General features: G+C 36.4%; 1 protein-coding gene across 8 annotated transcripts; it reads left to right on the forward strand.

Annotated features, from left to right (window-relative positions):
* The first annotated feature begins 5,150 nt into the window (after positions 1 to 5,150).
* Positions 5,151 to 10,461, forward strand: LOC130459090 (pumilio homolog 1). Of its 8 annotated transcripts, none has more exons than XR_008923829.1 (8): positions 5,161 to 5,535; positions 5,666 to 5,697; positions 6,370 to 6,518; positions 6,609 to 6,740; positions 7,439 to 7,583; positions 7,672 to 7,754; positions 9,635 to 9,742; positions 10,259 to 10,461. XR_008923829.1 is itself a non-coding variant. In XM_056832877.1 (7 exons), the coding sequence occupies exons 3-6, from the start codon at positions 6,692 to 6,694 to the stop codon at positions 9,651 to 9,653; spliced, it is 294 nt and encodes a 97-aa protein (XP_056688855.1). In that variant the 5' UTR covers positions 5,151 to 5,535; positions 5,666 to 5,697; positions 6,609 to 6,691; the 3' UTR covers positions 9,654 to 9,742; positions 10,259 to 10,461. The 8 variants fall into 8 exon arrangements, 3 of the variants coding, with proteins under 3 accessions (XP_056688855.1, XP_056688856.1, XP_056688857.1); XR_008923830.1 differs by having other exon boundaries at positions 5,163 to 5,535; positions 6,609 to 6,656; positions 7,443 to 7,583; XR_008923827.1 differs by having other exon boundaries at positions 5,169 to 5,535; positions 6,609 to 6,656.
* The last annotated feature ends 1,653 nt before the right edge of the window (positions 10,462 to 12,114 follow it).

Consider the following 12,114-nt stretch of genomic DNA (forward strand, 5'->3'; position numbering starts at 1 on the left):
CTCGTTGGCTTGTTGCTGCACACCCGTAGCTCGCAGCCCATGCGCTAGGCGTTGGTCCTGGTGCTGGTGTTGGGCCTTGTGCTCAGCGCTGGCGTTGGGCCTTGTACTCGACGCTGGCATTGTGCTTCGTGGGATGGCTCGTCAAGCGATGGGCTGGCTCGCTTGTTGGCCTGTCGCTCGTTGTGCTTCCGATTTCAGAATTTATTTTCGATTCGAATAATAGTTACGTTTCCGAAAATATTTCTGATTTCAATAATATTTCAGATTTCGACAATATTTCTGATTCCGATAATATTTCTGGTTCTGACAATATTTCTGATTTCGACAATATTTCTATTTCCGTTAATATTTTCCGAAACGAACCATATTTTTGTTTTCGGTAATATCTTCGACTTCGCTAATATTTATATTTCCTTCATAAACCATATTTCCGTTTCCGCAATATCTTCATTTCCGGAAAATATTCTTTTTTGCCTTTTGATGATTTTAGCTCCCACTGGAACCAACATCCATCATTTTCGAATAATCATAATTAGGGTATTTATTGAATATTATATTCACCTAAATATTTGATCCAGTCATGTAATACTTGTACGTGTGATCCTACGGATTCAGTCAAGAGTAAGTTGTGGCATTAATATTATTAATTCTACTCGAACTGAAGCGACCTCTAGCTAGGCATTCAGATCACTTGATCTCACTGAATAATTAACTTGTTTAATTTACACTACAAGAAAATAGTCGTTTAGCGACGGAAATTTCAATCCTTAAACACCAAAAATCGGTCGCAAAACACCTTTAGCGACGGATTAGCGACTGATCTGATCCGTCACTAAACACCCAGTCGCAAATTTATAACTGTAATGAACTTGCGACTGAAAAATTAGTAGTCCCTAAGTAGTGATCGATAATTTCAGTGACATTATAACGGCTAATTTGTGACTGTCACTATTTTGTGACAAAACTTTCGAGTCATTGATTGGTAACTAATATTTTTTCCGTTTCTTAATTAGAGATCAACAATTCAGTAGCCAATTAGTAACGTGATCAATTGGTCACAATCTCGTGACCGACATATTAGTTATACGTAATTTGCTTTTGGCAAAATGTGTGGCAAATTAGCAACTTGATAATTCTTAGTCGCACATTGGAGTCATAAATTTTACCCAGGTTAGCAACTAATCTACCCGACTCAAATCTTACAATATTTATTTTTCTTATAATCGACTTGTATTGTAAAGAATCAAATATTGATATATTCACACCAGATTTGTGTCATATTTGTTTTAAAGCAATTTATATCCTTTAGCTAAAAACTCTATAAAATTTGAAATTCAATTACTAGCAATCGGTTACATCATGATCATATACTTGAAGAGACTACACTGAAGACTGAAGAGTACGAAGTACTAAAAAACAATAGATTACATTAAGGCTTCATTTTGTAGGTAAAAACTCTTAAAATGAAATAAATAAAATAATCATTTATAATCAAAGAGACTAAGATAACAATAAAATCTTGTCGTTCATATTGATGCAGCTTCTTCATTTCTTAACTATAATAACCTGCACGCAAACCAGCAAACACAAAAACATAAAAAAGTGTGATTAATATGGGAAAGTCACAATTGATTTTACAAACTAGACTAAAATGAAAAACGTTTTTGAGAGTTATCATAAACTGAAACAAAAAACTTAAGTTGTCCATATCATAATAAGAAAAACAGAAAGAAAGAGAACAAACCAAGTTGATGTTGATTTCAGTACTGTATTATTATTATGCATAATCATGTACTCTCTTAATACAAATTCACCAACTCCAAGACATTTCAAGTCGCCAAATTGCATCCATACTCCACAAAGAAAGAGCATTTCATAATCAATCATACAACTACCAACAAAATAATTCGCATAACCAATGTTCAACAAATTTGAAAGATTACTTAAATGGAGGTAATATACTAAGATCCTTGTGATCTTGAAAGAGCACAACCCTGTTACAATCAGCAAAACCCAAATCATGAATCCTCACCATTGTCTCAAAACTTACCAGTCCAAAATTTCATTCTCCTGTAATTGAGATAACACATGCATCAAAACTAACCAATCAACAACGTGTTATTGCAGAGGGCTTTTACCTGTATGCTGCAAAATAAAAGGGCTATCGCAAGGGGCTTTTACTTTGTACGCAGCAAAAAACTCTTTTGCAAAGGGCAATTAATTTGTACGCTGCAACAACCCTTTAAAGGGTTTGACCCGCGTTGACCTACTGGTTGTTGAAGCGTATTAATACATGTACGCTGTAATAAGGGGGCTGCAACAGGGGTTTTTTCTACTAGTAAATTGACTATGTGGCAATCAATTTGAATTCTGGCCTTATGGTTTTTCCGCATGAATTACATTATTGTATTTTTCATAACCAAACATGCATATAGGCCAAGGCAAGGCACATGGGCGCAAGGCCCATGCCTTGCCGAGGCTCACTACAACAACGTTCCCATAGCCGAAGCCATCGCACAGCTTCCTTGCATTGTTGGGCTGACAACATCGAGTAGTGGCGCGCCTGAATCACGGCCAGCGCCCACTCACTCATTGATTCCTTTGCTTGTTGGGAGGGTGGGCTTGGTGCGGTGTGCACGCAAGCTCCCTTGCTTAGCGTGCCGCTCGCCTTGCCTTGCCTTGCTCGCTGCCCTCGCCTATGTCTTACTCGCACAGGCCGCACACACATCACCCGTGTGATGCGCGTGCCGATGCACCCTTGCATGCCACACAACGCAGTACACCACACGAGCATCCATCGCCCATACGATGTGCGCCCACGCGTAGAAGCAGTGCCCAATGAAGTGCACTCGTACGTTATTGGCCCTTGCGGCCTTATTCGTATGTGAAAGTTCGTGAACGTTTTATAAAAATAAAGAATATTTATATTTTTAATATTATGAAAAATTAATAAATCATATTAATTTCATAAAATTAGGCGAAAGATCGAAAATTTATTAATTGAAACAATTTCCGATTACATGAATTTAGGGATTAAAATTAAGGTTCTTAAAAACTTTAAAGATCCAAACTTTAACTAATTTTTAGGTGGTTTTTAATCATAGGACCTAATTAAATTATCAATTAATTATGAAAAACGAAAAGAGATCTTTAATTTATTCGTAATTCAACAAATTAATTATAATTACAAATTAGGCTGTATAATTAACGAATTCAAAATTGCTTAACTTATGCAGTAGGACAATTATTAATTCAGGATTTACAAACAAGATTCGCAAATATTAGTTTAACTTCATAATTAAATTACAAATTTTGCGTACGAAAAACAAAAACCTCCGAAAAGTCATAGTTTGGCTTCGAATTTGGGAATTCTGGGTTCGGCGGAAAAAAAAAAATCAAAATTTCAAAACACCATTTACATGCGGAATTCACTATAAAACATAAGATTCTTATCAAAATTGACAAAACTGCCGAAAATCCTGCTAACATAATTAAATAATTGCCTGAAGTTGCAATCAATTAAACGAAATTTTTCATCCCTTTAATTCTTTGCAAATTTATAATATTTAATCCATGTTAATATAATTGATTAAGCAATTAATTAAAGGTTCTTGATACCACTGTTAGGTAATGAACAATCTAATTGACATGCGGAATAAACCATAAATGTCAGAATCCAAATTATTTGTAACATAATCAATTAACATAATTTAGTATACATACTATGTGATGCGTGTCTTCCCTAGCTGCTCCCGAACCGAACAAGAACAAGTACAGAGCTCCAAATGTCACCCCTCCGTAAATAGTCCACAGCACGTTCGGATCCGCCTTATCTTCAACCAACTAGGATATCGTCTAAGGTATTATGCACTCGAGAACTCACTATGTGTGATAGGCAAGAATACTTAATATTATGAATTCAAGTTGTGTATTAAATTTATGACCATGAGTCATATATTTATAGGAGAATAGATAGTCATACCCTACTAGAATTAGGAAAACCAAAACCCTTAGAACTAGGATTTAGGTTAATCACAAACTCTTAAGACTTTAGGATAATCCCAAACTGTTTAGGTATTAGGATAGTCATAAAACTCTTAAGTATGTAGGATTAGGAAAACAGACAGCTTGTGGCCCAAGTTACTTGTCGCACAAGTAACCTTGGCGCCCAAGCTTTCTTGTCGCGCACGCCAAGCTCGCAGCTGCTGCTGCTTCCCCATGCATAGCTTTCTTCCCACGCTAGGCACTGCTGCTTCCTTGTGCTCGGTTGGCTGCTCACTGGCTTGTTGCTGCACACCCGTAGCTCGCAACCCATGCGCTAGACGTTGGGCCTGGTGCTGGTGTTGGGCCTTGTGCTCAGCGCTAGCGCTGGGCCTTGTACTCGACGCTGGCGTTAGGGATGGCAACGGGTAGGATCTGGACCGGATCCTCTAGGATCCAGATCCAGACCCGTTTTTTAGGCAAGGATCAAGATCCTACCCGGATCCGCTGGGTAATTAAATTGAGGATCCAGATCCAGATCCGACGGATCCTACGGATCCGGGTCCAAAACGGATCCAAAACGGATCCTAACTTATTTTTTCATCAAACGAAACTAATTTTCATTTTAACCTTAAAACATAGTTTAATAAAACTTCAATAACAAAGCTATTTTTCCATACAAGCATTTACTAAAATAAAATTTAACAAATCCAACATAAATAATACTAAAAGTTCAAAAACTTCAATAATACTACAAGTCTTAAGTCTTTACTTTTATATTTTATATATTTTTTTTATAAAAACGGGTAAACGGATCTGGATCCGGGTAATGACTTAGGACCCGACCCAGATCCGTTTTTAAAACCAATGATCCATATCCTACCAGGATCCGTCGGGTCAAAAAATTGAGGATCCAGATCCGTTGAAAACGGATCTGGATCCACGGATCCGGGTCGGGTCCATTACCCACTGCCATCCCTAGCTGGCGTTGTGCTTCGTGGGCTGGCTCGTCAAGCGATGGGCTGGCTCGCTTGTTGACCTGTCGCTCGTTGTGCTTCCGATTCCAGAATTTATTTTCGATTCGAATAATAGTTACGTTTCCGAAAATATTTCTGATTTCGATAATATTTCCGATTTCGATAATATTTCCACTGCAGCCTGGGGGGTCTGTGGTGGTTGCGAAAAAGTTATACTTGCAGCTTAGTCTCGAAGTGGGCGCGCTGTGACTTTTCTTTTCATCACTCTGGCTATCTGACTTTCTCCGCTCGCCCATTCACAATTTCACATTCCCTCAAACCCTAGCATCCTCTCTCTCTCTCTCTCTCTTTCTTCTTCAGATCTAACATGGCTAAGGTTGGAATTCCGCCATTTTCACCGTTGTTCGAAGGAATGTCGGCGTTATCATATGATATTGAGCGAATTTGGTGCCGATTCGAATTTGGTGCCGATTCGAATTTGGTGCCGATTTACGCTCTCACCAAGAATTCAGAGTAGGAGAAGCAAAGCCACACGAGTTGAACCATGATTCTTCCAGTTTCTTGCATAGTAGGCAAGGTAATATCTCCCTTTTCGAATTTTTCATCGCCGTCTTTTTCTAGGGTTTTGTCTGCATTGGTTTGGGGTTTTTTCTAAATCCCTAATTTCTTCAACTTTTTGATTAATTTTGGTTGTTGAATGTGTTCAGGTAATAATTGGAAACTAGCGTGACACTGAAGGGTACTACTTATTCTTTTACCTTCGCCTCGTTTTCTTAAACCCTTAGTTTTCTTCGAATTAGTTTGATTAATGTTTATCTGATGTGATTATTTTTAGGGTTGATTTGTTGTTCTTCATTTGACTTGTTAATTTGATGTAAATTTCTGGGTTTTTTGGTTGAGAGATTGGTTTAGGTCATTTTAGGTTTGTGTTTTTTGTTAGTTTTTTCAATTTAATGAATTAGGGGTATGACTTTGTTGCCGTTTATGCTTATTAGAGTATCAAATTCTTAATTATACCCTTTTTCTTTGGTAACTGTGAATCTGTTGGAGGTGGAGGGGAAGGGGTTTCGTGGTCTTATTTATGATGGTGGTGTAGATAATTGCTGGGGGTGGAAAGAGGAGAGGGAAATAGATGTTAACAGAGTTTCGGGCTAAGGAAGGTTTTTGTTCTTTTTTAGAATATATTTATGAGATTTTATTTCTAAAAGCTAATCAGGTAATTTTGATTGCTTAATCCCCAGTTTTGATTTTGATGATGTTGGCCTATCTTAAAAACCAACTGTTTTATTTTAGCATCTTATTTTGGAATCTGTTTATTGTGTTGTGTTCTGTGGGTCTTCTGTAAACCCTGCTGCTTTTCAGCAGCAAGTTCTCCGTGATTGATTCTAATCTGATGGCCCAATTGTTTCAGGTATTATTGTTTTCATAGCATAATTCTTTGATTATATAATTTCTGGATGACAAGTGGAGCCGATAGATGGTCTGTGAACAAGAGCTGCTGAAAAACAAAAGCAGCTCTGTGAACTTAGTCGTGTGTTGGCTGTTTTGGCTTCTGCATCTGTATGAAGATTCTATAAACATTTTTTTCTTCAGTCCTGTTGGATGGAATGATCTGAATTGGTACTGATCATTTTTGCATTAACTTTGCAGTTAGGTAGCAGGGAACGTGAGGAGTTCTTGAGGCATGTCAATAAAGAGGTATGCCCTGTAGAGTAGGCAGATGTTTTGGATAAATGATAACTTTAACAAAAAGATCTCTTTCCTGTGATTCTTATCATAAAGGTGAAAAATCTAATTTTGGTTTTTCTTCCTCATTTGTTATGAGCTTTAGCATGTGAAATTTGTTGTTTCCTCCATTATTTTCTTTTAGCGGGGGAGGGTGGTTTCAACGATAGCATAAGTCCTCTTGATCTCTCATCATTTAATGATTTCCATGGCAGAGCTGTGATATCATTTTTCTTTGGATTTCTTCATGTTTGTTTGGCTTGTTTCTGGTATCTAAATCCAATCGAAAGTTCATAGAGTTATGCTACTCGTATTGTAATCTAATTGATGGTACTGACTTGATTGCCTATTACTATTATTAGAGATATATAATATGGGGCTAGTTTGGGATTCATTTCTTAACTTTAATTTGGAACTTTGGCTTCTCGATGAATATGGTGATTTGACTTGACAGTTGAATTTAGTTGCCTGATTTTTTCCAGTTATCCTAAAGAGTCTTTTGGTTTGCTACTTTCTTATTGATACTTGAGATTCTCTTTTTCAACTGCACACATTCACGCTGATGGTGACATGCTCCTCCATTCTGACAATCTTCCATCAAAAGAAAAGAGGAACATGAGAATTGCTAGTAACAAAAAACGAATTATTAAATGCTTCTATTAATAGGTTTGGTGTGGCTTATCAGTTGTTCGATTGTACTTGAAACTTCTCCTAGCAAACTGAAATTTTGAAAAATTCTTGTTTTTTCCTTTTAGATAGATATATATAATACCATGGTTGAGAAGGAGGGTACAGATGGTGAAGCAGATTCTCTGAAGGCCTATAAGGCTGCTCGAGAAGAAAGTGATCAAACTGCTGAAGTGGATGTTGGGGACGAGGTCTCATCAGCGCTCGTAGACCGTGAGTCTGGTTAATCTACAGATTTATGGACCAGCTTTAGTATATAGGTGACACTTACTCATTATATTTGTCATGTTCATGCTGGTAGGTCGATGTAATGCTTCAGAAACTGGAAAAAGAAATTGATGATGTGGATGCCAAAATTAGTGATCGCTGGCAGCTTCTTGACAGGTACAGTAGATGACAAGTTAATGCTTTAGATATAGTTTTTAACTAATCGATCATTAAAGACGAAGATCTACTATTTAGAGTCTGCTTGCATTTGAAATAGTGTGTGCTTCTCTTTCCCCAAAGAAGACTGGGTACAATCTGCTATTAATATACTGCAATCTGTTTTTTGGGACTGTTTAAACTATACAACTATATACTAAACAGTAGACATTATTCTCTAATCAAGGACTCGACGTCTAGCAAGTGTTTAACTGTTCTCTCAGAAATGTGACTCCGAGTAATGCACATAATCCTATTCTCAAGACAAGCTTCTTCTGAAAGTTACTCTGTATGTGCTTAAATTGGAAAGTTTGCTATCTGTTGTAGTACTCCTCGCACGTGTGCTTAGTTAAACTAAATAGATGCTTGTGATTATTCTGTTTTCATTGACAAATTTAGGGGATAATCTGTAGAGAAGTATGAATACAAAAATATATACTCTAGGAGAGTAGGAGTGTTGTAGGACTACTAAAATTGAGACATTTTGAAGCTTAACCAAGTTCTCTTTCTAACTATTCAGGAATTAATGCTCAAATTATGTAGGGCTTACTATGGGTACAAGGCTTTTTTTAGTGAGCTTTCTCTCTTTAAACCACCAAGACAAAAGTAAATGTTCGGAAGAGAACTTAGTTGGAGATAAAATTTGATAAAAACAAGTAATGCCTTTTCATTAGTACTGGTTGATGCCTTGAGGTTTATTTTGTTCTTAACATTCAGGAAACTACCTGGTTCTAATACTTTTCTCGCGAATGACCACTTTTGAGCACCTAAATTGACCATATTGCTTTGCTTTAGTCCTTACATATATGCAATGACAAAATAATCAATCAGTTTGGCTTAACGTGGTAAATGTAAGAAAAACTACAATAAAAGAATGATATCACGGCGAAGCTGATGACTTGAACATGTGCAACTTGTACTCAAAAGATACTGCTGAGGCATTTCATCCCAAAATAAGTGGCTGGAAATCGAAAATTTCAAATGTGGAGTCTGAGAAAAACCCAAACCACTGTTTTGCAGGTATGGTGGAACCAATATGGCGTATAAACATATGATTATGTGTCTGTGAGCTATCCATTTTGTTTTTTACACAAAGCGAATCATATATGTCCTGTCAAGTTCGAAGTCTTTTACCAGTCCTGACAACTAACTCTATGCTTAGCTTTAAGATATTAAGCATGGTACTATTAGCTTACTAGTGTAGAGCTGAAGCATCCCCTGGCTTAGCAGTTCTCTCATTCCTCTTTCTTGTAGCTAACCTACTTAACAAATTAACATAGTGGACATATAAATTGGTACAATTCGTATCTTGGTCTCACAATAGGTCAGGTATTTAGGTTATTCCGAAAGGTGTTCAGTTGTTTTATACAGAAATGGCGCTGGCAGCCTGGCACCTCCTTCCACTCCCCCCCCCCCCCCCCCCCCCCCCATTCCCACACCCCCTGTAGATCGTCCTAGTAAATTCAAGGAAAAAGAAATCCTCTAACATTGCTATGCAAAGACTTGGCAGACATACTTTAACCAGTTACTATGCTATTTCGATTCTGAAACTACACGCTGTCACCTATTTCAACAGATTCTAAGCAAAAACTTCTGAATGTTTGACAATTATATGTATCTGTTAGGTGTAATATGTTCTATATAATTTCACATAGTTTATGTGTTGGTTTGCAATTTTCAATAATTTCACATAGTTTAGATACTTCCATACTTATACACTTTTATGGTATTAAGATTTATAATGAAAATAACTTTAAAAGTCCAATTATAAGTTTTATTAAAATATAAAAATCAAATAACCTAAACATTGTTTAATGTAAAATATCTGCTGCTACTTGCAGTTCTTTGAGCATGGAATGAGTATTCAAAGAAGAGAACTTGCCGTCAAGCTTGATGGTCATGTGCTGACCCTTAGCTTGCAAATGTATGGTTGCCGTGTTATCCAAAAGGTATTGTTGACTCACTTGTCATTTAAGTTTTGATTTTGTGATGGGTTTCTTTGTTTTTCAGTTTTGAAATAAATTTTCTGCAGAGACTTGCTTGTTTGGAGATGTATTGACGTGACTAAAGTATTGGTTTCATACATACTTTTGTTATTATATTTGCAATACCATGGTTGTTTGGAAACCTAATGTGCTTCTACAAGCTGTGCTAGATCCCTTTCACGTCAATTGGTTTGAAGTATTAGTAGTTTGAAGTATTAGTAAATATTTCATATATGGTTTTGAGGCTTATAAATGTGGGACAATCTGAATCAATTATAAATTTATAAGTAATACTTTAGTCCTTAAGCTTAAGGTGTAAGCCATAAAGTAATCAAGTTACGGCATTGTGGTACACTTGGTGAGTTCTTGGCATTTGAGTGCAAAAGTAGATGATAGCAGACATGAATATGAGAAGTGGTAGCAGACACGAGTTTAAATTTGCAATCAACTAACATGTAAATTTAAATTTGTCAATTGCAGATATATTTTGGAGCGAAACGAGTTGGAATTTTACATGAAGAAAATCCAGAAGAAGGGGAATGTTGCTGTAGAATCAGATTAGGGATTTGATGTCGTGATGTTTATGTCACCTCTAGTTAAACTCCGGCTCCCAGTTTTTACCAATGCATCATTAATGTTGTAGTTAAACTATGTTTTGTTCAATGTTTGTGCTAAAAAAATTATGGAGCCTAGTACCTAGTACCAACGCATAATTAATGCAGTAATTTTTTTTTGCTAAATAAATATACTATTTGCAGCGCGCTACCGTTAAGCGAATGCTGCAAATAGTGTCAGAAATTTTCCTTCGAAAAACACTATTTGCAGCGCTTACGTAGTGTAAAAGGCTGCGAATAATACACTTTTCACAGCGCGGGTGAAACAAGGTGCGCTGCAAATAATGTCTTTTTGCAGCGCTTTTGTTCGCTGCGAATAAAAGTCCATTATTTTCTGCGCCCAAAAACGCTGTAAAAAGGCCTGTTTACGCGCGCTGCAAATGATGTTTTTTCTACTAGTGTGACAATATTTCTGATTCCGACAACATTTCTATTTCCGTTAATATTTTCCGAAACGAACCATATTTCTGTTTTCGGTAATATTTATATTTCCTTCATAAACCATATTTCCGTTTCCGCAATATCTTCATTTTCGGAAAATATTCTTTTTTTGCCTTTTGATGATTTTAGCTCCCACTGGAACCAACATCTATCATTTTCGAATAATCATAATTAGGGTATTTATTGAATATTATATTCACCTAAATATTTGATCCAGTCGTGTACTACTTGTACGTGTGATCCTACGGGTTCAGTCAAGAGTAAGTTGTGGCATTAATATTATTATTTTTACTCGAACCGAAGCGACCTCTAGCTAGGCATTCAAATCACTTGATCTCACTGAATAATTAACTTGTTTGATTAATTATACTGAACCGCATTTATTAGACTTATCATTAAATGCAAATTTATTAGAGAATTGGGTTTCAACTTGAAACACAAGCGCAATTATTAACATTAATTATGCTAGACCTGATCAAAAGGCAAGTTGGGCCGGGACGCGACCATGAAAATCTACCAAATATGTCGGGCGGGGCCAAGCTCAGGGCCAATTTGTGTGCCCAAAACCCGTTATTTTGGGCAAAAAATAACGGGCTTTTCGGATCGGGCCAAATTTATAACTCAAATTGTAGTTTTACGTTGTCCAAAAAGCCGCAAAAATCTTTTAAAAAATCGGGGCGGCCTGTATACTAACTCGAACTATTCTGTCCAAACCCCGCTATTTTCTTTGGCCCGACTCATGTTGATCAGCTATAACTTAAGTGGGTTGTATCCACAACCATACTTCCCACATTTAACCAAATTAAATAAAAACCAACTCTTAGGCCCTGTTCTTTTTGGCTTAATTTAGTTTCAGAGCTTATTTTTCACTCAATTCAGTTTAGCTCAGGAGCATTCACTTCCGTTATGTTCAGTTCAATTCAACTTTCTATTATTATTATTATATTATTATTATTAAGGAGTACTATGTTATTATTATATTACTATTTTTTATAATTTGTTATTTGTTACTCCCTCCGTCCCTAATTACTCGTTACACTTCTTTTGCACAAAGTTTAAGGTGATAAGTGGTTGTTTGGTTATCAATTGTTATTTTATTGAAAAAAGTAGATATGATAGGGGTTAGTGGGGTATTTTTTTTTTTAATTGAATGAGAGAGGGTGTTGGGACAAAAAAAATTAGTGGGAAGAGAGAGACAATATAATAGTTGTTGTGTCATTCCTAATTTAGAAGTGTAACAACTAATATGAGACGGACGAAAAAAATAAGTGTAACAAGTAA

Source organism: Spinacia oleracea, chromosome 6 (assembly GCF_020520425.1).
Source record: "Spinacia oleracea cultivar Varoflay chromosome 6, BTI_SOV_V1, whole genome shotgun sequence".
Lineage (NCBI taxonomy): Eukaryota > Viridiplantae > Streptophyta > Magnoliopsida > Caryophyllales > Amaranthaceae > Spinacia > Spinacia oleracea.